This window comes from Scyliorhinus torazame, chromosome 3 (genome assembly GCF_047496885.1).
Source record: "Scyliorhinus torazame isolate Kashiwa2021f chromosome 3, sScyTor2.1, whole genome shotgun sequence".
NCBI lineage: Eukaryota > Metazoa > Chordata > Chondrichthyes > Carcharhiniformes > Scyliorhinidae > Scyliorhinus > Scyliorhinus torazame.
Window position 1 is genome coordinate 307,727,911 of NC_092709.1, and position 24,956 is coordinate 307,752,866.

The following is a 24,956-nucleotide window of genomic DNA, read 5'->3' on the forward strand; positions in this document are numbered from 1 at the left end:
ATATACTACAAACAGCAAAGGTCCCAGCACTGATCCCTGTGGAGCACCACTGGTCACAGCCCTCCAATTAGAAAATCATCCTTCCATTGCTACTCTCTGCCTTCTATGACCTAGCCAGTTCTGTATCCACCAGCCAGCTCACCCCTGATCCCGTGTGACTTCTCCTTTTGTACTAGTCTACCATGAGGGACCTTGTCAAATGCCTTATTAAAGTCCATATAGACAACATCCACTCCCCTACCTGCATCAATCATCTTAGTGACCTCCTCGAAAAACTCTTATCAAGTTAGTGAGACACGACCTCCCCTTCACAAAACCATGCTGCCTCTCACGAATACGTCCATTTGCTTCCAAATGGGAGTAGATCCTGTCTCGAAGAATTCTCTCCAGTAATTTCCTTGCTACCCTTCTTAAACAGAGGAACAACATTGGCTATTCTCCAGTCCTCCGGGACATCACCGGAAGACCGTGAGGATCCAAAGATTTCTGTCAAGGCCTCAGCAATTTCCTCTCCAGCCTCCTTCAGTATTCTGGGGTAGATCCCATCAGGCCCTGGGGACTTATCTACCTTCATATTTTTTAAGACACCCAACACCTCGTCTTTTTGGATGTCAATGTGACCCAGACTATTTACACACCCTTCTCCAGACTCGACATCTACCAATTTCTTCTCTTTGGTGAATGCTGATGCAAAGTATTCATTTAGTACCTCGCCCATTTCCTCTGGCTCCACACATAGATTCCCTTGCCTATCCTTGAGTGGGCCAACCCTTTCCCTGGCTGCCCTCTTGCTTTTTATGTACGTGTAAAAAGCCTTGGGATTTTCCTTAACCCTATTTGCCAACGACTTTTCGTGACCCCTTCTAGCCCTCCTGACTCCTTGCTTAAGTTCCTTCCTACTTTCCTTATATTCCACGCAGGCTTTGTCTGTTCCCAGCCTTTTAGCCCTGACAAATGCCTCCTTTTTCTTTTTGACGAGGCCTACAATATCTCTCGTTATCCAAGGTTCCCGAAAATTGCCGTATTTATCCTTCTTCCTCACAGGAACATGCCGGTCCTGAATTCCTTTCAACTGACACTTGAAAGCCTCCCACATGTCAGATGTTGATTTGCCCTCAAACATCCGCCCCCAATCTATGTTCTTCAGTTCCCGCCTGATATTGTTATAATTAGCCTTCCCCCAATTTAGCACATTCATCCTAGGACCACTCTTATCCTTGTCCACCAGCACTTTAAAACTTACTGAATTGTGGTCACTGTTCCCGAAATGCTCCCCTACTGAAACATCTACCACCTGGCCGGGCTCATTCCCCAATACCAGGTCCAGTACCGCTCCTTCCCTAGTTGGACTGTCTACATATTGTTGTAAGAAGCCCTCCTGGATGTTCCTTACAAACTCTGCCCCGTCTAAGCCCCTGGTACTAAGTGAGTCCCAGTCAATATTGGGGAAGTTGAAGTCTCCCATCACCACAACCCTGTTGTTTTTACTCTTTTCCAAAATCTGTCTACCTATCTGCTCCTCTATCTCCCGCTGGCTGTTGGGAGGCCTGTAGTAAACCCCCAACATTGTGACTGCACCCTTCTTATTCTTGATCTCTACCCATATAGCCTCACTGCCCTCTGAGGTGTCCTCCCGCAGTACAGCTGTGATATTCTCCCTAACCAATAGCGCAACTCCGCCACCCCTTTTACATCCCCCTCTATCCCGCCTGAAACATCTAAATCCTGGAACGTTTAGCTGCCAATCCTGCCCTTCCCTCAACCAGGTCTCTGTAATGGCAACAACATCATAGTTCCAAGTACTAATCCAAGCTCTAAGTTCATCTGCCCTACCCGTAATACTTCTTGCATTAAAACATATGCACTTCAGGCTGTGTTCAGCAACTTCTCCCTGTCTGCTCTGCCTCAGTGCCCCACTGTCCCTATTCCCTAGTTCTCCCTCAATGCTCTCACCTTCTGACCTATTGCTCCCGTGCCCACCCCCCGCCATACTAGTTTAAACCCTCCCGTGTGACACTAGCAAACCTCGCAGCCAGGATATTTATGCCTCTCCAGTTTAGATGCAACCCGTCCTTATATAGTTCACATCTGCCCCGGAAGAGCTCCCATTGGTCCAGATAACGGAAACCCTCTCTCCTACACCAGCTGTTTAGCCACGTGTTTAGCTGCTCTATCTTCCTATTTCTACCCTCACTGGCACGTGGCACAGGGAGTAATCCCGAGATTACAACCCTAGAGGTCCTGTCTTTTAACTTTCTCCCTAGCTCCCTGAACTCCTGCTGCAGGACCTCATGCCCCTTCCTGCCTATGTCGTTAGTACCAATATGTACAACGACCTCTGCCTGTTTGCCCTCCCCCTTCAGGATGCCCTCTACCCGTTCGGAGACATCCTCGACCCTGGCACCTGGGAGGCAACATACCATCCTGGAGTCTCTTTCACGTCCACAGAAGTGCCTATCTGTGCCCCTGACTATAGAATTCCCTATGACTATTGCTCTTCTGCGCTTTGACCCTCCCTTCTGACCATCAGAGCCAGCCGTGGTGCCACTGCTCTGGCTGCTGCTGTTTTCCCCTGATAGGCTATCCCCCCCGACAGTATCCAAAGGGGTATACCTGTTCGAGAGGGGGACAACCACAGGGGATTCCTGCACTGACTGCCTGCCCTTTCTGGTGGTCACCCATTTCTCTGCCTGCACCTTGGGTGTGACCACATTTATATAACTGCGATCTATGACGCTTTCCGCCACCTGCATGCTCCCAAGTGCATCCAATTGCTGCTCCAACCGAACCATGCGGTCTGTGAGGAGCTCCAGTTGGGTGCACTTTCTGCAGATGAAGCCATCCGGGACGCTGGAAGCCTCCCGGACCTGCCACATCTCACAGTCAGAGCACTGCACCCCTCTAACTGACATTGCGCCAATTAATTAAAATTAAAAGTTTTTTAAAAAAATTTGTATTTTTAAAAAAGTTTCTGTTAACTATCTGTTTCCTAGATTTCCTAGATTTCTAATATAAATTTCTAATATAAATTTATAAATCTAATATAGATTTCTAATATAAATGCGAAAGCTAAATATAATACTCTCCGATCTCTGGCTTAGATACCCCTCTAAATTATAATTAAGTAATTATGTTTAATTAGTTACCAATGCTTAATTTTTTTAATTTAGTGTAGATGCCCAACCAGCCACTCAGGTCACAGCTTTTCTGTGATGTCACTTCAGTTTCCCCCCCGACACACAATTTGAAAAAGGTATAAAAGTAAAAATGAGTAAAAATCACTTGCTTACCTTCAGTGTCTTGGATGTTCTCCGGTTCTCTCCCTGACAGAGACTGCTCCTCCTCCGAACGGCTCCTGAAACTAGGCCGCGATCTTTTAAAATCTCCGCTCTGACTCGCAGCTTTGTGACCATTCTGATCTTTTTGAAGTACAATATTTCTAGGAATAATTGCATGTTTCTTTTTATACAAACCACATGGTGCAGTTGGATTTAAAATTTGGGGATGGGGTTGCAATGATAAAAATATTTGAGAAATTGGGACTTTGTTTATTAAAGTGGTAAATTACAAAGAATCACCCTGGTTATGAAGGGAGTGATTATTTAACTGAAACAACTTTTATTCAACTGATGTCACATGCAGAAATATCCAAAACATTGCAAAATGTAATGGGAGGTTGAAAAATAAAATGCGACATTCTTTAATTACTGCAGAACAAAGCTTGTTTCTTGATATTATAATTGCTTGAAATAGAAGAACGTTACAGGAGAAGTGGCCTGTGGGGGTGAAAAACAGTGGGGCAGACGTGATGGATTATTTGTGTTGTAACAATCCTGCTTCCTCAGTTTTGATGCTTTGCTTGTGGCGATTGGTTGTAAATCAGTAAGGATGCAGGTGTATGTGACGAAAACATAATTTATGAACTTACAAGGGTTTGGTTTAATGGTTGGCTTTTTTGAGACTTGGCTAAATGTATTTTAAGGCAGTTATAGTTTTGTACAATAAAAGAGCAGATAACCTATTTGACTTGGGTTGCAATGTCACAGTAATGCTTGCATTAATGCAAGTGTATAGCTGGATCTGTTTTAAGCTGTATTCACAGATAGTTGAAATGGTTGGAATTTTGCTTGAAAAGTGGGGGGAGGGACTAGCAAACTCTCACTATCTGAAAACAATTGGATGTGAAATTAATGACTTTTGTTTAATGTTTAGAGAAGGGCAACGTTATGTGTGCCTGCACTGGATCTACTGGAATGATCAAAATTAATCCAACCGTTGTCTCCTCCCCATAGCCCTGTTTTTTTTTTTGTTTCAAAAAGTTTTGTTGGAAAGCGTGGTTTGGCCTGCCTCAACCAATCCCTCCAGAAGAAATGACCCATGACCTAATAATTTACGTTGATATTATCTGCTATTTACTCCCAAAGCTGGAAGGAATAGGCTTTCTATATTTGAGGGTTGAAAGGAACGACTAGTCATCTTTGCTTCAAAGGCACCAATAACATTATATCCAGTCTCCTTTGTAATTAAAGAATCCAATCTCTGGCATCATCACCCTGGTGAATCTGCTTTGATGTGCTTTGAGAATTGCACATGGTACTATGGTCTAACTCTGTTTTGCACAACTACTGTGAGTAATGACCCCTTTCTGCAATTAATATATTGAGATTTTTGCTTCATGGTTAAACTGTACTTTAAATTTTTTTTTTTTTTTAAAGTGAAGCTGCATTGCTTTTGCAGCTGATCTTGTGGAGATGCAAAGTAAATATTAGTGTCTTTAAAAACCGTGTGTGTCAGCATTTGCTAATGAATGCTTGCTGTTTATTCTATCTGGCGCACACCTTAACTAGGTCTCCAAGTTGGGATAAATGTGTTGCAGGGATTTTTGTATACAGCTTAAAACAGATCCAGCTATACCCTTTCATTGATGCAAGCGTTACTGTGACATTGCAACCCAAGTCAAACGGAGTTGCAGGATGTGTAATCTAAGATTACCTTTAGAATAATTTGGCAATACTGGTGAGCATAAAGAATAACTTCATCACTACCGCACAGCTATTTAAGTGTATCTATTGTGTTCATTCATAATGTTGGCAGCCATAGATTAGCCACTAATTTTATTTGCAGCCAAAATTGTATAAGGGTCAAATCCCAGGGAATTTGTCCACCAATTCATGTTGATAGCTGAGAAGGCCCCATTCTCATATGAATGCATCTCTATGTAACAGGCTGAGCCTACAAAAAACAACCATAGCCATACTTGCAGATATGGCAAGTCCTTTCGTAGGAAGATCACTATAACAAATGATTTCTAGCTCTTGTGTGGTCTATCTCCACTCTGGTTGGCACAGTCATATGACCAGCTTCGACAAGTTTGGCTATTCAGAGTTACCAGTATGGAATTAAGGCTCATTGTGGGCATCATTCTATGGGATTTGCTATTCTGATGGCAGGGCTGGTTGACAACTTCAGCATAAAACAGAATTTTTCATGTCATCCAAATGTGACTCATTGTGGTTTAACTGGTTACCTATTGGAAATAATTTGTAATATTGTGACAATTTGCAATGCTTGCACATGCGCTGCATAAACATGTTGAAGTAATTTTTTCTGAAATGGAATATCTGTTTTTATAAAAAATATTAACACTACGGGATCAGCTATAGCGCAGTTCGTTGCAGAAGGCATTTTTTCTATTGTCCTCTTATAATGAGCAATTACTGCTAAATTGGGAAATTGGCCTCTGTCTGAGGGGAATGGGATTAGTGGCTCATATTAACTTGGTATTAATTACCTCAAATTGGAAAATGTCTTGTATCTATGTTGGGTATAAAAATCCATTCTTGTCATGAAATGTATTTTTTTTAAATTGCGTTGATGATCAGTTGTTTCAATTGGAGATTTTTTTTCCCCCTAAATGCTGCATCAGAAATGGATCATTAATTTGCAGCCAGGTCCATGTTGCAAGAAAAAGGAGTTGGTCATTTAAAATTAACCATGTTAAATTGATCTCTCCCAGTTTCACAACACCAGAAAATGATGGAGTGATCCCCAGATGTGCTTCTGCAGATTGGGGCACTGCAGTAGAAGATGAAGAAACAAGACAGATTGTTTATCGCGATTTGAAGAGGTTTGTATGCTTTGGTTTTGCAAATAACCATTTGTGGAGGGAGTCTCAAAATGCTGCAAATCAACTTGTATAGTATAAAGAGTGTGGTTCTATGCCTTGTTAATCTTTGCTGTTGTGGGCCCTTGTCTGGCTCTTGTGTACTAATACATGTATACAACAGCTAAAAATGTATCTCTCTTGCATTCCAGTATTGCTTGAAAGGATTCTACAATAGTTGATTCCCTTGTTGCTAAATCTGCACTGTTTCTAAATGGAGCAGATTCAGCAACAGTAGGTATCCTAATAGAGCTTACCTGACCTTGGTGTAGTTGGCAAATTTTCTTGTCTGTTGCTGGCACTCTGCATCAGATAGCATTTGAGATCTTGTCTCCAATAGTACAGGCATCATTGTTTTCTTTGCAGGTCTGCTTCTAGATGTAACCGATAGAATAAGTGGGTGTTAAATTGCCCCTTAGTATCCAAAAATGTGCATGTTATGGGGATAGAGCAGTAGTGTGGGCCTAGGTAGGGTGCTCTTTTGGAGGGTTCATGCAAACTCAAATAGGCTGAATGGCTGCCTTTTGCATTGTAGGGAGGCTGCCTTTTGCATTGTAGGGATTCTATTAAGTGAATTTGGATGGAAATATTATGTACATATTGGTTTGTGTGGGACATGCAGCTATGGTGTCTTTGGGTACTGGTAACTGATTTTTTTTTTTTGCTTGGATTTTGCTTTTTATTGGAGGTCCCATGGCATGTCCTTGTCCACAGACTCCCTTTTTCTTGGTTCCTGTGTCTTAAATGTTCCATTACTTCAAGGATTTCCACAACCTTTAAAGTCCATTATAAAATGCTCCTGCGATAGTGATCCATCATCCTGAATTGCTCTAGTGAGGAAATACATGACCTGCATTTTCAATCTGCTCCAATTAGACAAAAGAGCTGAACTCCAGAGGTGAGAGAGACGACTCTTGACCTTAGACAGTATTTGATGGAATGTAGCACCAAGTGGCCCTGGCAAAACTGGACTCTATGGGAATCGAGCAGCAAAATCTTTACTGGATGGAGTTCTATCTAGCACAAAGGTAGATGGCTGTTGGAGGTTAACCATATGTGCTCTGGAATGTCACTGCAGGAGTTCATCAGTGTAGTGTCAACCATCGAGCCCATCCAACGAGCCCCAACCATCTTCAACTGTTTCATCAATGATCTTCCCTCCATAAGTCTGTCGTGGGTGTGCGTGTTCAGTGCCATGTGTGATTACTCAATACTGAAATAATTTGTGTCCACCTGCAGCAAGACCAGGACAAGTGGCAGGTAGCACTTACTAGGCAATGACATCTCCAACAAGAGAGAATCCAATTATCTACCCATTACTTTCAGAGGTATCTGGGGGATTATTTTACGACACCCTGCGCTTGTGCACGGTCAATTCCAGCCCTGCTAATAATTCTTAGAAAAATACCCGAAGTCTTTGACCTTGGCTGCCCAATAATTGGATACTAGGTTTCTAAATGTAAACACAATTACTTTTTTATTAATGACAAGAACTATAATGACATATGCAACAAATACAACTGGCTAACTATTAGCTAATTCCCCACTTTAACTTGTTTTCCCCCCCCTTATATATAATCAGTCTCTTGGTCATCCTTTGCTGAATTCTGAACTGCTCCCTATTCTCAGGCTTGCTGCTCTTTTGAGCAACTTTATATGACTCTTTTGGATCTAATACTAGCATCATTTATTTTGTTACCCATAATCGTTTGTGCTGCTAGACAATGCAGGGCAAAAGCTAGTGGTGTACAAAATTACTGGCTGCAACACCGAGGGAGGCCATCCTGTCCTTGTTGGCTCTTTGGAACTAACTGAGTTGTTATTGTATTGTCTCTCCACTTCTCCATGATGTGGAGATGCCGGCATTGGACTGGGGTGAGCACAGTACGAAGTCTTACAACACCAGGTTAAAGTCCAACAGGTTTGTTTCGATGTCACTAGCTTTCGGAGCGCTGCTCCTTCCTCAGGTGAATGAAGAGGTCTGTTCCAGAAACACATATATAGACAAATTCAAAGATGCCAAACAATGCTTGGAATGCGAGCATTAGCAGGTGATTAAATCTTTACAGATCCAGAGATGGGGTAACCCCAGGTTAAAGAGGTGTGAATTGTACCAAGCCAGGACAGTTGGTAGGATTTCGCAGGCCAGATGGTGGGGGATGAATGTAATGCGACATGAATCCCAGGTCCCGGTTGAGGCCGCACTCATGTGTGCGGAACTTAGCTATAAGTTTCTGCTCGGCGATTCTGCGTTGTCGCGGGTCCTGAAGGCCGCCTTGGAGAACGCTTACCCGGAGATCAGAGGCTGAATGCCCTTGACTGCTGAAGTGTTCCCCGACTGGAAGGGAACATTCCTGCCTGGTGATTGTTGCGCGATGTCCGTTCATTCGTTGTCGCAGCGTCTGCATGGTCTCGCCAACGTACCACGCTTCGGGACATCCTTTCCTGCAGCGTATGAGGTAGACAACGTTGGCCGAGTCGCACGAGTATGTACCGCGTACCTGGTGGGTGGTGTTCTCGCGTGTAATAGTGGTATCCATGTCGATGATCTGGCATGTCTTGCAGAGATTGCCATGACAGGGTTGTGTGGTGTCGTGGTCACTGTTCGGAAGACTGGGTAGTTTGCTGCAAACAATGGTTCGTTTGAGGTTGCGCGGTTGTTTGAAGGCAAGTAGTTGGGGTGTGGGGATGACCTTGGCAAGATGTTCATCGTCATCAATGACGTGTTGAAGGCTGTGAAGAAGATGACGTAGTTTCTCCGCTCCGGGGAAGTACTGGACGACTAAGGGTATTCTGTCGGTTGTGTCCCCTGTTTGTCTTCTGAGGAGGTCGGTCCGGTTTTTCGTTGTGGCGCGTTGGAACTGTCGATCGATGAGTCGAGTGCCATATCCCGTTCGTACGAGGGCATCTTTCAACGTCTGTAGATGTCTGCTACGCTCCTCCTCGTCTGAGCAGATCCTGTGTATACGGAGCGCTTGTCCATAGGGAATGGCTTCTTTAATGTGTTTTGGGTGGAAGCTGGAGAAGTGGAGCATCATGAGGTTATCCATAGGTTTGCGGTAAAGCGAAGTGCTGAGGTGACCGTCCTTGATGGAGACGAGTGTGTCCAAGAATGCAACTGATTTTGGAGAGTAGTCCATGGTGAGTCTGATGGTTGGATGGAACTTATTAATGTCATCGTGTAGTCGTTTCAGTGAATCTTCGCCGTGGGTCCAAAGGAAAAAAATGTCATTGATGTATCTGGTGAATAACATCGGTTGAAGGTCCTGTGCGATGAGTAGGTCCTGTTCAAACTTGTGCATGAAGATGTTGGCGTATTGGGGTGCGAATTTGGTCCCCATGGCTGTTCCGTGCGTCTGGATGAAGAACTTGTTGTCGAAGGTGAAGACGTTGTGATCCAGAATGAAGCGGATGAGTTGCAGAATTGCATCTGGAGATTGGCAGTTGTCGGTGTTGAGTACTGAGGCTGTTGCAGCAATGCCGCCGTCATGGGGGATGCTGGTGTAGAGTGCCGAGACGTCCATTGTGACGAGGAATGTTCCTGGTTCAACTGGTCCATGGGTGCTGAGTTTCTGTAGGAAGTCTGTCCTGTCGCGACAGAAGCTGGGTGTACCTTGTACGATGGGTTTCAAGATGCCCTCGATGTAGCCAGAGAGGTTCTCACACAGGGTCCCATTGCCTGAAACGATAGGGCGGCCTGGTGTGTTGGCCTTATGTATTTTCGGGAGGCAGTAGAGATCTCCAATGCGGGGAGTACATGGGATGAGAGCACGTAGGGTGCTCTGAAGATCTGGATCCAAGGTCTTGATCAGTCTGTTAAGTTGGCGGATGTGTTCCTTGGTCGGATCTTCGGGTAACTGTCTGTAGTGTTCTTGGTTGTTCAGTTGTCGGTATACTTCTTTGCAGTAGTCCGTTCTGCTGGTTTGATGACGATGCTGTGGTTGGTCTTGAGAGCGCGGATGGCATTGCGTTGTGCTTGGGTGACGTTCGGGGCTGTCTTGTGAATGTGACTGATGAATCTGGCATTGAGGCGACTCCTGACGGCTTGAGCATACATGTCGAGTCTAAGGCAGCGGCCTTCCGGAGGGGTCCAATTCGACTCTTTCCTCTTCGGTTGCCGCACCGCAGATCTCTCGGTCTGCTGTTCCGGTTCATTGGTAGTCTGCTTGGGTTCGCTGTTGGCCTCTTGGGGTCTGTGGAAGAATTCCCGGAGCCTCATTCGCCTGATGAATTCCTCCGTGTCTGCTGCGAGACTGATGGGGTCCATTTTGGTGGTGGTGCAGAAATTGAGCCCTCTGCTGAGGACTTCGATTTCATCTGGTTGAAGGGTGTAGTCTGACAAGTTGACAATAGATTTCCCTGTATTGTTTTCTACTGTGACACCGGGGGTGGCTTGGTTGCTGCCGGTGGTGATGCCAAGTTTCTCAAGCTTTCTGTTCTTGGTATGCATATAGGTGGCATAGTATTGTTGTCTCATCTGTTTGGCGGTGTTCCGCAGCTGGTCTGCTGCACCCTGAGCGCAAGTTGAGAATATGGCCTCTATCTTGGTTTCCAGGTTGCGTCGTCTGCTGTAGAGCTGGTGTACGAGGTGGTTGAGGAGTGTGAGAGGTGCGACGGCAGAGTCTCTCAGCGAAGTCTGTGTTGTAGGTCGACTTGAGTGGGTTTGTGATCTGTAGCCCTTTCAGGATCTTGTCTGCTTTCTTGCATCTTTGTAGAAACTTAATGTCAGTGTCTATATGCGCGATCTTCCTGGAGATCCTCTCCACTTTGAGCCGGCAGTTTGCGGTGTCGTTGGTAGCCATGATGTGGAGATGCCGGCGTTGGACTGGGGTGAGCACAGTACGAAGTCTTACACCAGGTCGAAGTCCAACAGGTTTGTTTCGATGTCACTAGCTTTCGGAGCGCTGCTCCTTCCTCAGGTGAATGAAGAGGTCTGTTCCAGAAACACATATAGACAAATTCAAAGATGCCAAACAATGCTTGGAATGCGAGCATTAGCCTTAGACTCGACATGTATGCTCAAGCCGTCAGGAGTCGCGTCAATGCCAGATTCATCAGTCGCATTCACAAGACAGCCCCGAACGTCACCCAAGCACAACGCAATGCCATCCGCGCTCTCAAGACCAACCACAGCATCGTCATCAAACCAGCAGACAAAGGGGGGGGCCACTGTCGTACTGAACAGAACGGACTACTGCAAAGAAGTATACCGACAACTGAACAACCAAGAACACTACAGATAATTACCCGCAGATTCGACCAAGGAACACATCCGCCAACTTAACAGACTGATCAAGACCTTGGATTCAGAGCACCCTACGTGCTCTCATCCCACGTACTCCCCGCATTGGAGATCTCTACTGCCTCCCGAAAATACACAAGGCCAACACACCAGTCCGACCTACCCTTTCAGGCAATGGGACCCTGTGTGAGAACCTCTCTGGCTACCATCGAGGGCATCTTGAAACCCGTCGTACAAGGTACACCCAGCTTCTGTCGCGACACGACGGACTTCCTACAGAAACTCAGCACCAATGGACCAGTTGAACCAGGAACATTCCTCGTCACAATGGACGTCTCGGCACTCTACACCAGCATCCCCCATGACGACGGCATTGCTGCAACAGCCTCAGTACTCAACACCGACAACTGCCAATCTCCAGACACAATTCTGCAACTCATCCGCTTCATTCTGGATCACAACGTCTTCACCTTCAACAGTTCTTCATCCAGACGCACGGAACAGCCATGGGGACCAAATTCGCACCCCAATACGCCAACATCTTCATGCACAAGTTTGAACAGGACCTACTCACCGCACAGGACCTTCAACCGATGTTATACACCAGATACATCGATGACATTTTTTTCCTTTGGACCCACGGCGAAGAATCACTGAAACGACTACACGATGACATTAATAAGTTCCATCCAACCATCAGACTCACCATGGACTACTCTCCAAAATCAGTTGCATTCTTGGACACACTCGTCTCCATCAAGGACGGTCACCTCAGCACTTCGCTTTACCGCAAACTTACGGATAACCTCACGATGCTCCACTTCTCCAGCTTCCACCCTAAACACATTAAAGAAGCCATCCCCTATGGACAAGCGCTCCGTATACACCGGATCTGCTCAGACGAGGAGGAGCGTAACAGACATCTACAGACGTTGAAAGATGCCCTCGTACGAACGGGATATGGCACTCGACTCATTGATCGACAGTTCCAACGCGCCACAGCGAAAAACCGGACCGACCTCCTCAGAAGACAAACATGGGACACAACCGACAGAATACCCTTCGTCGTCCAGTACTTCCCCGGAGCGGAGAAACTACGTCATCTTCTTCACAGCCTTCAACACGTCATTGATGACGATGAACATCTTGCCAAGGTCATCCCCACACCCCCACTACTTGCCTTCAAACAACCGCGCAACCTCAAACGAACCATTGTTTGCAGCAAACTACCCAGTCTTCCGAACAGTGACCACGACACCACACAACCCTGTCATGGCAATCTCTGCAAGACGTGCCAGATCATCGACATGGATACCACTATTACACGTGAGAACACCACCCACCAGGTACGCGGTACATACTCGTGCGACTCGGCCAACGTTGTCTACCTCATACGCTGCAGGAAAGGATGTCCCGAAGCGTGGTACATTGGCGAGACCATGCAGACGCTGCGACAACGAATGAACGGACATCGCGCAACAATCACCAGGCAGGAATGTTCCCTTCCAGTCGGGGAACACTTCAGCAGTCACGGGCATTCAGCCTCTGATCTCCGGGTAAGCGTTCTCCAAGGCGGCCTTCAGGACCCGCGACAACGCAGAATCGCCGAGCAGAAACTTATAGCCAAGTTCCGCACACATGAGTGCGGCCTCAACCGGGACCTGGGATTCATGTCTCATTACATTCATCCCCCACCATCTGGCCTGCGAAATCCTACCAACTGTCCTGGCTTGGTACAATTCACACCTCTTTAACCTGGGGTTACCCCATCTCTGGATCTGTAAAGATTTAATCACCTGCTAATGCTCGCATTCCAAGCATTGTTTGGCATCTTTGAATTTGTCTATGTGTGTTTCTGGAACAGACCACTTCGTTCACCTGAGGAAGGAGCAGCGCTCCGAAAGCTAGTGACATCGAACCAAACCTGTTGGACTTTAACCTGGTGTTGTAAGACTTCGTACTACTAATCTCCTCTTTTCGGTAGTGCTGCAATTTTTTTCTCTTTTGGGTGCTTATCTGAAATCTATTTGAAAGCCACGATTGAATCTGCCTCCACCACACTGATCATAACCACTTACAGCCTTCATATTAAAAAAAACAGTTGTTGTTCTTTTGTCATTAACTTTAAATTGGCATCCTCTGGTTCTTGATCTGCCCATCAAAGGAAATAATTTCTATCTACTCTGTCAAGATCCCATGAGTTGAATGCAGTATCAAATCATCCTGGTTTGAATGCATTATCAAATTACCGTCTAAGCTTCTCTTCTGAAAGGAAAACAACCCTAGACAGCTCCTCTGATCTGTCCATGTAATTGAAGGCCCTCTTCCCTGGAACAGTACTCTTAAATCTTTTCTGCACCCTCTCTAATGCCTTCACAGTCTTCCTAAAGTGTGGTGTCCAGATTTGAGACACACTCCAGTTGAGGCTGAACAAATGTTTTGTAAAGTTCACAAAAGGGTGGCACAGTGGTTAGCTCTGCTGTCTGACAGCACCAGGGACTCTGGTTTGATTCCGACTGTGGGTATCTGTCTGTATGGAGTTTGCACATTCTCCCTGTGGACTCTGGTTTGATTCCGACTGTGGGTATCTGTCTGTATGGAGTTTGCACATTCTCCCTGTGCCTGTGTGGATTTCCTCTGGGAGCTCCAGTTTCCTTCCTTAGTCCAAACGTTGTGCAGGTTAGGTGGATTGGCCTTTCTAAATTGACCCTTTGTGTCCAAAGGTGATGTGGAGTTGTGGGGATAGGGTCGGTGTAGACTTGATAGGCTGAATGGCAGCCTCCTATTCTAGCCTACAGATTCTATGAAACCTCCTTGCTTTTGTACTCTTCCTATTCGTGAAGTACAGGATCCAGCATGCTTTCTTAGCCACTTCTCAACCTGCTGTGCCACCTCACGCACAGATGCCCATAAACCTTTGTTTCTATATCTTTATTTTGTGCCTCATCATTATTCCTACCCAAAATGTGTCACTTCACATCTCTGCATTTTAAATTTCATCTACCACATTTCTCCAGCCTGTCTCTGCCCTGTTGACCTTTTCAATATCCTCCTCCATTCAATACTTGCAAGTCCTGTTTCCTTCTGCAAATTATGAAATTGTGTCCTGTACAAACAAGTCAGTCATTATGTCCAGAAAAGCAGTGCATCTCTGGAGAAATCGCCTTGTATACCTTTGTCCGGACAAATACAACTAGCCACTGTTCGGTTTTCTGTCACTCAGTCAACCTTGCCTCCATCGAACGGGGCATAGAGTATAAAAGTTCGCAAATTATGTTAGTTATATAGAACGTTGGCTAGGCCACGTTGGCAGTACTGTGTCCAATTCTGGTCACCACAGTACCAGAAGGACGTGGAGGCTTTGGAGTGAGTAGAGAAAAGGTTTACCAGGATGTTGCCTGGTATGGAGGGTATTAGCTATGAGGAAAGATTGAATAAACTGGGATTGTTCTTCCTAGAAAGCTGGAGGCTGAGGGGTGACCTGGTAGAAGTTTACAAAATTGAGGGGTATAGATCGGGTGAACAGTTGGGGGGCTTTTTCCCAGGGCGGAAATGACAATTACAATGGGGCATAAGTTCAAGATGAGGGGGAAAGGTTCAGTGGAGATGTGTGGGGGATGTTTTTTTCCTGAGGGTGGTGATGGCCTGGAATGCACTGCCAAGTGAAGTGGTTGAGGCAGATACGTTAGCGACTTTTAAGACTTGTCTAGATATACACATCAACAGGCTGGGTGTAGAAGGATACAGGCGGTTGGTCTAGATGGGATATGTGATCGGCACAGGCTTGGATGGCAGAAGAGCATGTTCCTGTGCTGTACTGTTCTTTGCTCCGGATTGGCCGTGCTAAATTGCCCCTTTAGTATCCCACGGTTAAGGTGTGGTTATGGGGATAGGACAAGGTGTGTAACTAGAAAGGGTGCTCTTTTGAAGGATTGGTTCAGACCCGATGGTCCGAATGGCCTCCTGCACTGTAGGAATTCTGTAAGATGCACTACAGGATCTCACCAAAGTTCCTTAGGCAGCACCTTCCAAACCACGACCACTACTATCTAGATGGATGAGAGCAATATGTACCTGGGGATACCACCAGCTGGAGGTTCCTTTCAAAGTCACTCGCTGTCCTGACTTTGGAAATATTTCACTGTCGCTAGGTCAAAATCCTGGAACTCCCTCCATAACAGCACTGTGGGTGTACCTACTCCTCCGGGACTGCGGCAGTTCAAGAAGGCAGATCCCCACCACCTTCTCAGGGGCAACTAGGAAGAGGCAATATATGCTGGCTTAGCCTTAAATTATTATTTTTAAATGAGAGGGGACATGAGAAAAAATCCTCTGCACCCAGAGGGTGGTGGCTGTCTCTTAATTCCTTGTCTAATTCCCTGTCTGGTTTGGCAGTGGCGGCGGAAACCCTGAACTCATCAGGTGAAGATCCAGGCACCTTAAACACTGCAACCTACTGTGGACATGGTGTTGGAAGGTGGGATTAGAATGGGTGGGCTAGTTATTTTTTCTTCTCTTTATGCATGCCTGTGCCAGCTAATGTGCTGAATGGCCTGTTTCTGTGCCGTAACATTTCTATGGTTCTAAATTGCCCCATCAGGATGTTGGTACCAGCTTTCCGGTCCCAACCTATGCAAGTTACACTTATCCTAGAAATGGTCCCAATGTCTCTGAAATTCTAATTTATCCAGCCACGCAGTCAATTGCTGTATCCACCATTTGTTCTATACTCACTGGCACCTGAACTAAACTCATACCACCTTTTTTGATGTTCAGCTTGATAATCTCCTTCAATTCTGCCTTCAGGATCTCATCCCTCTTTCTACCTAATGTTGTTGGTACCAAATATATACCATGACTGCTGGCTGTTTACCCTCTTTCTCCTCAGTACGCTGCTGCTGCTTGGTGGCATCCTGACTCCATGGAAGAAACCCATCATCCTGAAATAATGTAGGCCACTGATGACTGTCTGCTGTCCTGGCACTGCTTTCCGAGTCTTCCTCCCTCCTTTCTGCCCCATGTGCAGCTGAACACTCTAGAGGCTGCATTGCCAAAGGAAGCATCATTCTCACCAGAATAGAACACAGATTGGAGAGTACAATGCTCTTGGAAGAGTCCTGGCAGTAGCCCATTCCCCCTCTGCGCACGGACCCTTATGCTGGAGGGCAATCACTCCAATAAATGTGCAATCAACTTGGCTCTCGGCCTTGTGGATGTCCGTGAGATCCTCCATATGCACATTTGGGTGTCCAAACATGAGAAGGAGCCCAGAGATCCTTCCTAGAACTGGATGTGCATTTCTGAGGACTGTGGCACTGTCAAGTCGTCTCTCCGGATTTTGAAACGCAAGAAACGCACAATCATGTTGCCTCTTAGTCTAGGGTGGACACGAGCCTAGCCTGCCCGTACTTTCTTTGTATATGATCACCAGCCCATTCTGTGAATTAGTCAAGTAAATCTTCTGAAATTTGTGAATGTATTTACATACTTTTAAAAAAAAAAAGAGACCAGTAATCCAGATGTCGATTCACTAGTGCCCTGTACAACTGAAGCATAACCTACTTATTTTGTTACGAAATTTCATCCAATTCTATTCTTAATTACTGGATCTGCATGCTGGTTTTTGCGATTCGTGCACTAATGTTGATTGCTGAGCCCTGCCCTTGTTATCAGTCTTGGAGTTGGCTTTCAGTGGTTTGAGTGTGTCCCTTTTTTCTCCCTCACAGTTTTTTAAATATTTAACTCCGAAGGGAGTGTCATTCTGAATTGGTGAACTACTTTTTATCCTTACTGGACAACTATATTTGTATTTAGCTTTAACATTTGACTTTTACATTTTTCTTTCATGGGATGTGGGTGTATCATGACGAGGCCAGCATTTGTTGCCCTTGAACTGAGTGGCTCGCTAGGTCATTTCACCGGGTGTTCCTAGCCAACCACATTGCTGTGGGTCTGGAGTTGCACGTAGGCCAGACCAAGTAAGAAAAGCAGATTTGTTTTTCCCCTGAAAAACATTGTGAGCCAGATGGATTTTTAACAATCTATCATACTTTCATGGTCACCATCGCTGAAACTAGTTTTCCATTCCAGATGTGTTAATTGAATTTAAATTCCACCAACTGTGGTTGGATTTGAATCTAGGTCCCCAGAGAAATGGCCTGGATTTCTAGATTACTCGTCCAGTGACATACACCGCCTCCTCTACAGACCTTCAAATTTGTTAACATCCACCCAAGTTTTCAATTTCTTTTCTCTTTCAGATACAAAAGACGGCTTTTACTAAATGACTTCAACGATCATGAAAAGGATTACTCTTCTGAAAGGTATAGCCAAAGTGTTTATAGAAATCATGAATAAACGGCTGCTAATGTAGTACTGCGGTTCACCTCTTGCATTTTGTAAAGCCTTTCTTTTTTTATATAGTTTTAACAGTCTGTAATTGTTTAACATTACAAAGGTCTCCATGAGAATGTGTGATGGTGGGAAGAGACGAGGAGCGAGAGTGAGACTGATCTAGGTAGTCATCAAGTATTCTGATTATTTTCTGGGACAGATCCCTCATTTTACCACTTTTATATAATTTTTGCCCAGCTAAGTAGTCCCAACAGATATCCACCAGTATGCCAGCTGTTAGAGGGCTACATGGTGGCTTGATCTTTTTTGGGGGAATGGTTTCTATCTCGTCTCCTTTATTTATACACCAGCCTGTGCCTTTATTCCTGTGCATTTGTCCTACGTTGTGCTGTGCTGGATACTTATTTGGTGTGAGAGTTTGAATCTGCAACGGTCCCTCGTAACTTGGGACTGTAGCATTTTGATGTACTAAAGAATGTGTGGTTAATTTTAATTCTCCCTAACCCCTACACTAGGAAGTTGAGGATTAGAGAATTATTTTAAACATCTAATTATTAAATTTCAGTTCGAGTGGCTCCAGGGAGTCATTAGCACCTTCAGAGCTTGAAACTGATGAAGTGGTATTGATGAGAAGACAGAAGCAAATCAACTATGGAAAGAATACCATTGCATATGATCGATTCATTCAGGAAATTCCCAAGTAAGATCACCTGTTTTATTCTTGCCCCTTGGCTTGGGGTGGGGGAAATTAAGCCTATATTGAATAAGTTGACATTTGTCATAGCTGACTGCCTTGGTAGCACCGTTGCTTCACAGCGCCAGCGTCCCAGGTTCAATTCCCGGCTCTGGTCGCTGTCTGTGCGGAGTCTGCATGTTCTCCCTGTGTCTGTGCTTTTCCTCTGGGTGCTTGGTTTCCTCCCACAAGTCCCGAAAGATGTGCCTTTAGGTAATTTGAACATTCTGAATTCTCCCTCGGTGTACCCGAACAAGCTCCTAGGGGTGACTAGGGGCTTTTCACAGTAACTTCATTGCAGTGTTCATGTAAGCCTACTTGTGACTCTAATAAAGATTATTATTATGAAAGTAAACCAGAAAATATTTTGGCATTGGAAGCCTAAAAGCTTTTTCACTTTCAGAAAGTCTACAATAAGATCAGCAAGAAACTGATCTGGCTGTCCTTGCATGCAAAAGACTGATGTCCTTCATAGAATTTTTTTACAGTGCAGAAGGAGGCCATTCGGCCCATCGAGTCTGCACCGGCTCTTGGAAAGAGCACCCTACCCAAGATCAACACCTCCACCCTATCCCCATAACCCAGTAACCCCACCGGACACTAAGGACAATTTATCATGGCCAATCCACCTAACCTGCACATCTTTGGACTGTGGGAGGAAACTGGAGCACCCGGAGGAAACCCACGCGCACACGGGGAGGATGTGCAGACTCCGCACAGACAAGTGACCCAAGCCGGAATGGAACCTGGGACCCTGGAGCTGTGAAGCAATTGTGATATCCACAATGCTACCGTGCTGTCCTTGCTCAAGTTATAATTTGTTATAACTGGTTAAGTGCAAAATATGGTACAGGGCATTTTTATCATATTCCCCTACCTCTTGGTTTATTTGTGATGACATGGCTCCAGCTCACCCTCTATTAGCCAGAGTTGCTCTCAATGCACCTTTTGAAGAGGGAAGGAAGAAATAACTGTTATGGGAAAGAACCTAACAAGGGCGTGACATTTTCTGAGAGACAGTGGAACCATTTATAGGGTGCATTATGTTCTTGGGTATGCTTGATCTTTGTAAATTACTTGATGTAACTTCCATTGTTTTTCTCTAACTTTGGGGTGGCGGGATGGCACAGTGGTTAGCACTGCAGCTCCAGGGTCCCGGGTTCAATTCTGGCCTCAGGTGATTGTTTGTGTGGAGTTTGCACTTTCTCCCCCTGTCTGCGTGGGGTACTCGGGTTTCCTCCCACAGTCCAAAGATGTGCAGGTAAGGTGGATTGGCCATGCTAAATTGCTCCTTGGTGTCCAAAGGTGCGGTGGGGTTACTGGGTTATGAATTGAAATGAAAATCGCTTATTGCCACAAGTAGGCTTCAAATGAAGTTACTGTGAAAAGCCCCGAGACGCCACATTCTGGCGCCTGTTCGGGGAGGCTGGTACAGGATGGGGGTACGGTGGAGGTGTGGGCTTAAGTGGGTGCTCTTTCCAAGGGTTGGTGCAGACTCGATGGGCCGAATGGCCTCCTGCACTGTAAATTCTACGATTCCACTGTTTTTCTGTAACTTCCATCTAGGAAGTTAGTACAGCTCAACATGTGGCTAGAACAGCTGGTGTAGTAGGAGGGTGGGAGTTCAGATATCTGGACCATTGGGATCTCTTCTGGGGCAGGTGGGACCTGTACAAGAAGGACTGGTTGCATCTAAACTGTGTGCCTGTGTACGCGTGCGCGTGTGCTGGTGGACTGAAGTGTATTTGTTTCAATGCGAGAAGTGTAACAGGTAAGACAGATGAACGCAAGAGCTTGGATTAGTACTTGGAACTATGATGTTCTATTACAGAGACTTGGTTAAGGGAAGGACAGGATTGGCAGCTTAACATTCCAGGATACAGATGTTTCAGGTGGGATAGAGAAGGATGTAAAAGGGGTGGGAGAGTTGCACTCCTGGTTGAGAATATCACCGCTGTACTGCGGGAGGACACCTAGGAGGGCTCATACAGCGAGGCAATATGGGTAGAGCTCAGGAATAGGAAGGGTGTAGTCATGATGTTGGGGGCTTACTATAGGCCACCCAACAGCCTGCAGGAGCTGGAGGAACAGATATATAGGCAGATTTTGGTAAGGTGCAAAAGTAACAGGGTTGTTGTGGTGGGTGACTTTAATTTCCCCTATATTGACTGGGATTCACTTAGTGCTACGTGTGGATAGGGCAGTTTGTAAGGAGCATCCAGGAGGGCTTCTTCAAACAGTATGTAGATGGTCCAACTAGATAAGGGGCCGTACTGAAGCAGGAATTGGGGAATGAACCCGGCCAGGTGGTTGACGTTTCAGTAGGGGAGTAGTTTGGGAACAGTGGCCACAATTCAGTAAGCTTTAACGTACTGATGGATAAAGATATAAGTGTAGTGCTCGGATAAAGGTGCTAAATTGGGGGAAGGCTGATTACAACAATATTATGCAGGAACTGAAGAATGTAGATTGGAGGCAGATGTTTAAGGGCAAATGAACATCTGTCAGGTGGGAGGCTTTCAAGTGCAAGTTGGTAGGAATTCGGGACTGGCACGTTCCTGTAAGGGTGAAGGATAAGTAAGGGCAGTTTTGCGAACCTTGGATAACGAGAAAGATTGTGAGCCTAGTCAAAAAGGAAACATTTGTCAAGGCTAGGAGGTTGGGAACACACAAAGCAAGTGTGGAATACAAGGAAAGTAGATAGAAAATTGTGTGGGGTGTGTGTGTTGAGTTGTGTTGGTACCTTTATGGACGACACAAAGATTGCTGCAATATACATCGATGGCAGATGGAGTACATATACAGTAAATAGCACAAATTTGGGTATAAAAATTGGCAAGTCATGTTGCAGCTGGATAGAACCCTAGTTATGCACAGTGTTCAATTTTTGTCGCCACACTACCAGAAGGATGTGGAGGCTTTGAGAGGGTAAAAGATTTACATGGATGGCTGAAGGACCTGTTCCTGTGCTGCAATGTTCTTTGTTTTATAAGAATAAGAACATAATAAAAACTAGGAGCAGGAGTAGGCCATCTGGCCCTTCGAGCCTGCTCCGCCATTCAATGAGATCATGGCTGATCTTTTGTGGACTCAGCTTCACTTCCTGCCCGAACACCATAACCCTTTATTGCTTTATTCTTTTGAACTGGAGTCGGACCCTTCTGCAACACCCTCTTCTGTTAGGGGCACGATGACTCAACCCTGTGCAACTGAGATGAAGTGCAAGCCATGGTGCATATAATCGACAAGTGCCTCAACGTATGTTTCTGGTGGTCTGGCTACACTACACCAGGCTGATGAGAAGGCTGCCAACAGGCTGAAGAATTTCAAATTTGATAACTAACTATTCATCAGTGCATATGATAGTAGTGCAGAAGGAGGCATTTTGGTCTGTTGAGATGTAATTCAGCAGTCTCTGATGGAGTGAATACAAGGTAGAAATTATGCTGGAAATGAACCCAACACTGGCTGAAGATGAGAGAATCTGTGGCAAGGGCAGAGTTTTTAGTGGGAGCCCAAGATGATGGGCTTCAGTCTTGGGCCAAATAATAATAATCGCTTATTGTCACAAGTAGGCTTCAATGAAGTTACTGTGAAAAGCCCCAAGTCGCCACATTCCGGCGCCTGTACGGGGAGGCTGGTATGGGAATTGAACCCACGCTGCTGCCTTGTTCTGCATTGCAAGCCAGCTGTTTGGCCCACTGTGCTAAACCAGCAACACATTTTGTTGCTGTATGGAAATTTTGCTTCATCGAAGACTGGATGTTGAGCAAGTAATCTGACCATGCAGTTAGTCAAGGGTTTAGGGAGGTGGTGTAACTGGGTATCTTCAAGCTTATGAAATTAAGTTTGTTACCAAAGGGGCAGGATTTAGGTGAGGACCTAGCTCTGCATGCAGAATCCTACAGTATGACGGAATTGATATTAACTGCTGAGGTGGGCAAGGATCTAAAATCATTTTTGAAATAAACAATTTAAATTAACTGGTATCGTATTAAATTCAGTACCATGAACAATTTACAAAGCATTGTTCTGCTTGGTTGTTTAATTTTAGCTGGATGGTTAATTTTAATTGGATGCATGTAGAACATGTTATTGATACTAGATATACTTTAAAGCAAATTAACTCTCTGCATACGTGTGTTGATTTCTTTCTTTCAGACATCTTCGGAAGCCAGGTGTTCATCCAAGGACTCCAAACAAGTTTAAGAAGTTCAGTCGTAGATCTTGGGACCAGCAAATTAGATTGTGGAGAATTGCACTGCATGCTTGGGATCCACCAGCAGAAGAAGGCAGTGATTTACAGGCAGTGTATGTTCACATTTCTGGGTATCCGTGTGACTGAGTGGAAGACATTTGGGGGGATGGTGCAATTTAATTGTGCAGTTCTCTTGAGTCGAATTCCAGTCAATGTGGACAGTATGAATTATTTGTTGTGAAATGAGGAATAAAATTTCACTGTCTGTTAGAATGGTGGTTCAGCATTAAAGGAATGTTCAACCAGTTGCAAATGTTAAGATACTGGGGTAAAGAGAGGATTGAAGAATTGTGTAAAATCAAGATTAAAAATTAAATTGCGATTGGATAAAAGGGAAACAGAGTGTAGCTGCCTGAAGGAGTGTTTTTGATATGCGAATCAGTGTAGCTGTAAAAAGTGGTTAGGGGAAAACAATAGTGGTGCATGTAAAAATTTGTGTTCAAAGTAATGAAGTGGTGAGTGAGGTCAGTAGAGAGAGAAGAATATAATTTGCACCGATATGCTAGAAGCTTGGTCTGAGATGTTACTTGACACATTTGTTCAAAAAGGAAAGGACAGTATAACTGCAGGAGGATAGCTGAGTACACCAGAGGAGATGGGCATCTATCATCATGGCCACGCCCAGCTGAAGAAAGCAGGCTCTCTTGAAAACAAGTTGTTGTTAAAAGCTGCTGTATTTTCAAAACCACTCTTGAGCAGAACTGCCACGCTGAAGATGGTCTTCCCAAATCTGGAAAATAACCTGTGGGTGGTAACTATATGCTGGATTTGGCTCATAGTTATATAGTATTGGATGTTGTTTGGGAAAGAGGGCATTGTTGTGTTTCTTTTAAATTAATAAATATTCTTTTGATTACAATAAGGCTGGACTATTTCTCACTGGTTTGCATATCTTCCCTCACAATTGAAAATATACACCACTGAGATCCAGTGTTCCAGTTACCCTTCTGGGTTTTGGGATACTCTTACATTTGACATCATTATGGTTCTTAACATAAACAAAAACTTTAACAACAAGAGATTTGCTATGTTTTTCAGCACTGAGTTTGATTTTGATATGGAAACTGAATCTGTGAACAGCTCGAGTGGAAGTCGCACAAGTCTCCATGATGAGAGAGGATGCACGCCCAGTAACACACGTGCACCATCTCCTCAGGTATGCAGCATTAAAAATATGGATTATTGTAGTGGTGAACAGTACATTTGAGGTATTTAACAATTCTAAAATTCTTGGCATGTAGGGAATCGTTTTCTTGCCGTCTTTCCGTATTGTAGCCGAACCATTATTCTTAATGGACTGTTGGTGGCTGCTCCCAAAACTGCCCAGATAATTAAGTTTTTAATATTTGTAGGCCCACTAGTAACAGGGGTGCTCTTGGCTCATATCAAGAAAAAAATTAAGCGTGCTGCTTACCCATTCAAGACTTTTTCCTTTAACATGCAGGCAGGTGGTGTGTCTGCAAAAGTTGCTTTTATGATGTTGCAAAAGTGAGATAATCATTCATTCTAACCATGTACATGTTTACCTACATGGGATTAATAACATTTTGTTTATAGAAGGTTGCCTGAGCTGTAGATAATTTTAAAAATTGTGTTTAGACTTCGATGGTCATGAGGCAGTGGGGGAGAAATGAGGTAATTAATGAGAGGAGCTGATACTAGTAAGCAGTTTTAGCTGTAGGATTTTTGTAGTCTGACCAGGCAGCAGGATTTCCAGGTTGTGCCCGAAAGAGTGTCTCCTTTTCTGAAAGGAAATTGCTACACATTAGTACAGCAAGTATCCCTCTGTTTGCTAACTTGCGTTTCTTTTGACCTGTAATGGGCTTTGCTTAATTGGAGATGGAGACTGTATAAGTTAGTGGTTAGTGTTTCCTTTAATTTTAAGAATTGTTTAACTGCCAATTCAAAAGAGATTTTCTGTGATAATGTGGTTACTGTTGTGTTAGTAATAGTTTGTTTTAACGTAAAAGATCCCTATTTGTCAGTGGAATCACTCCTGAGTGAAGTACCCTTTCCTCACTGTTTTACAAATAAAAATTGTTGGGGTCTCGTTCAGTTTCCTGACCTAAATTGGGGTCTGGTCCGATACCATAAAAAACGGCCTTGTGTAGAACATAGAACATTACAGCGCAGTACAGGCCCTTCGGCCCTTGATGTTGCGCCGACCTGTGAAACCACTCTAAAGCCCATCTACACTATTCCCTTA

The 24,956-nt window shown here is 44.7% G+C and overlaps 1 protein-coding gene across 2 annotated transcripts in view; it reads left to right on the forward strand.

The window, feature by feature from the left end:
- slbp (stem-loop histone mRNA binding protein) overlaps positions 1 to 24,956 on the forward strand; it is a 56,302-nt gene that overhangs the window by 26,522 nt on the left and 4,824 nt on the right. The window contains exons 3-7 of one of the 2 annotated variants that reach the window (XM_072497530.1): positions 6,017 to 6,127; positions 17,666 to 17,728; positions 18,325 to 18,459; positions 22,654 to 22,803; positions 23,789 to 23,906. In XM_072497530.1, the coding sequence (XP_072353631.1) occupies positions 6,017 to 6,127; positions 17,666 to 17,728; positions 18,325 to 18,459; positions 22,654 to 22,803; positions 23,789 to 23,906 (577 nt within the window). The remainder of the gene's footprint in view (positions 1 to 6,016; positions 6,128 to 17,665; positions 17,729 to 18,324; positions 18,460 to 22,653; positions 22,804 to 23,788; positions 23,907 to 24,956) is intronic. The other variant, XM_072497529.1, reaches the window with a different exon arrangement.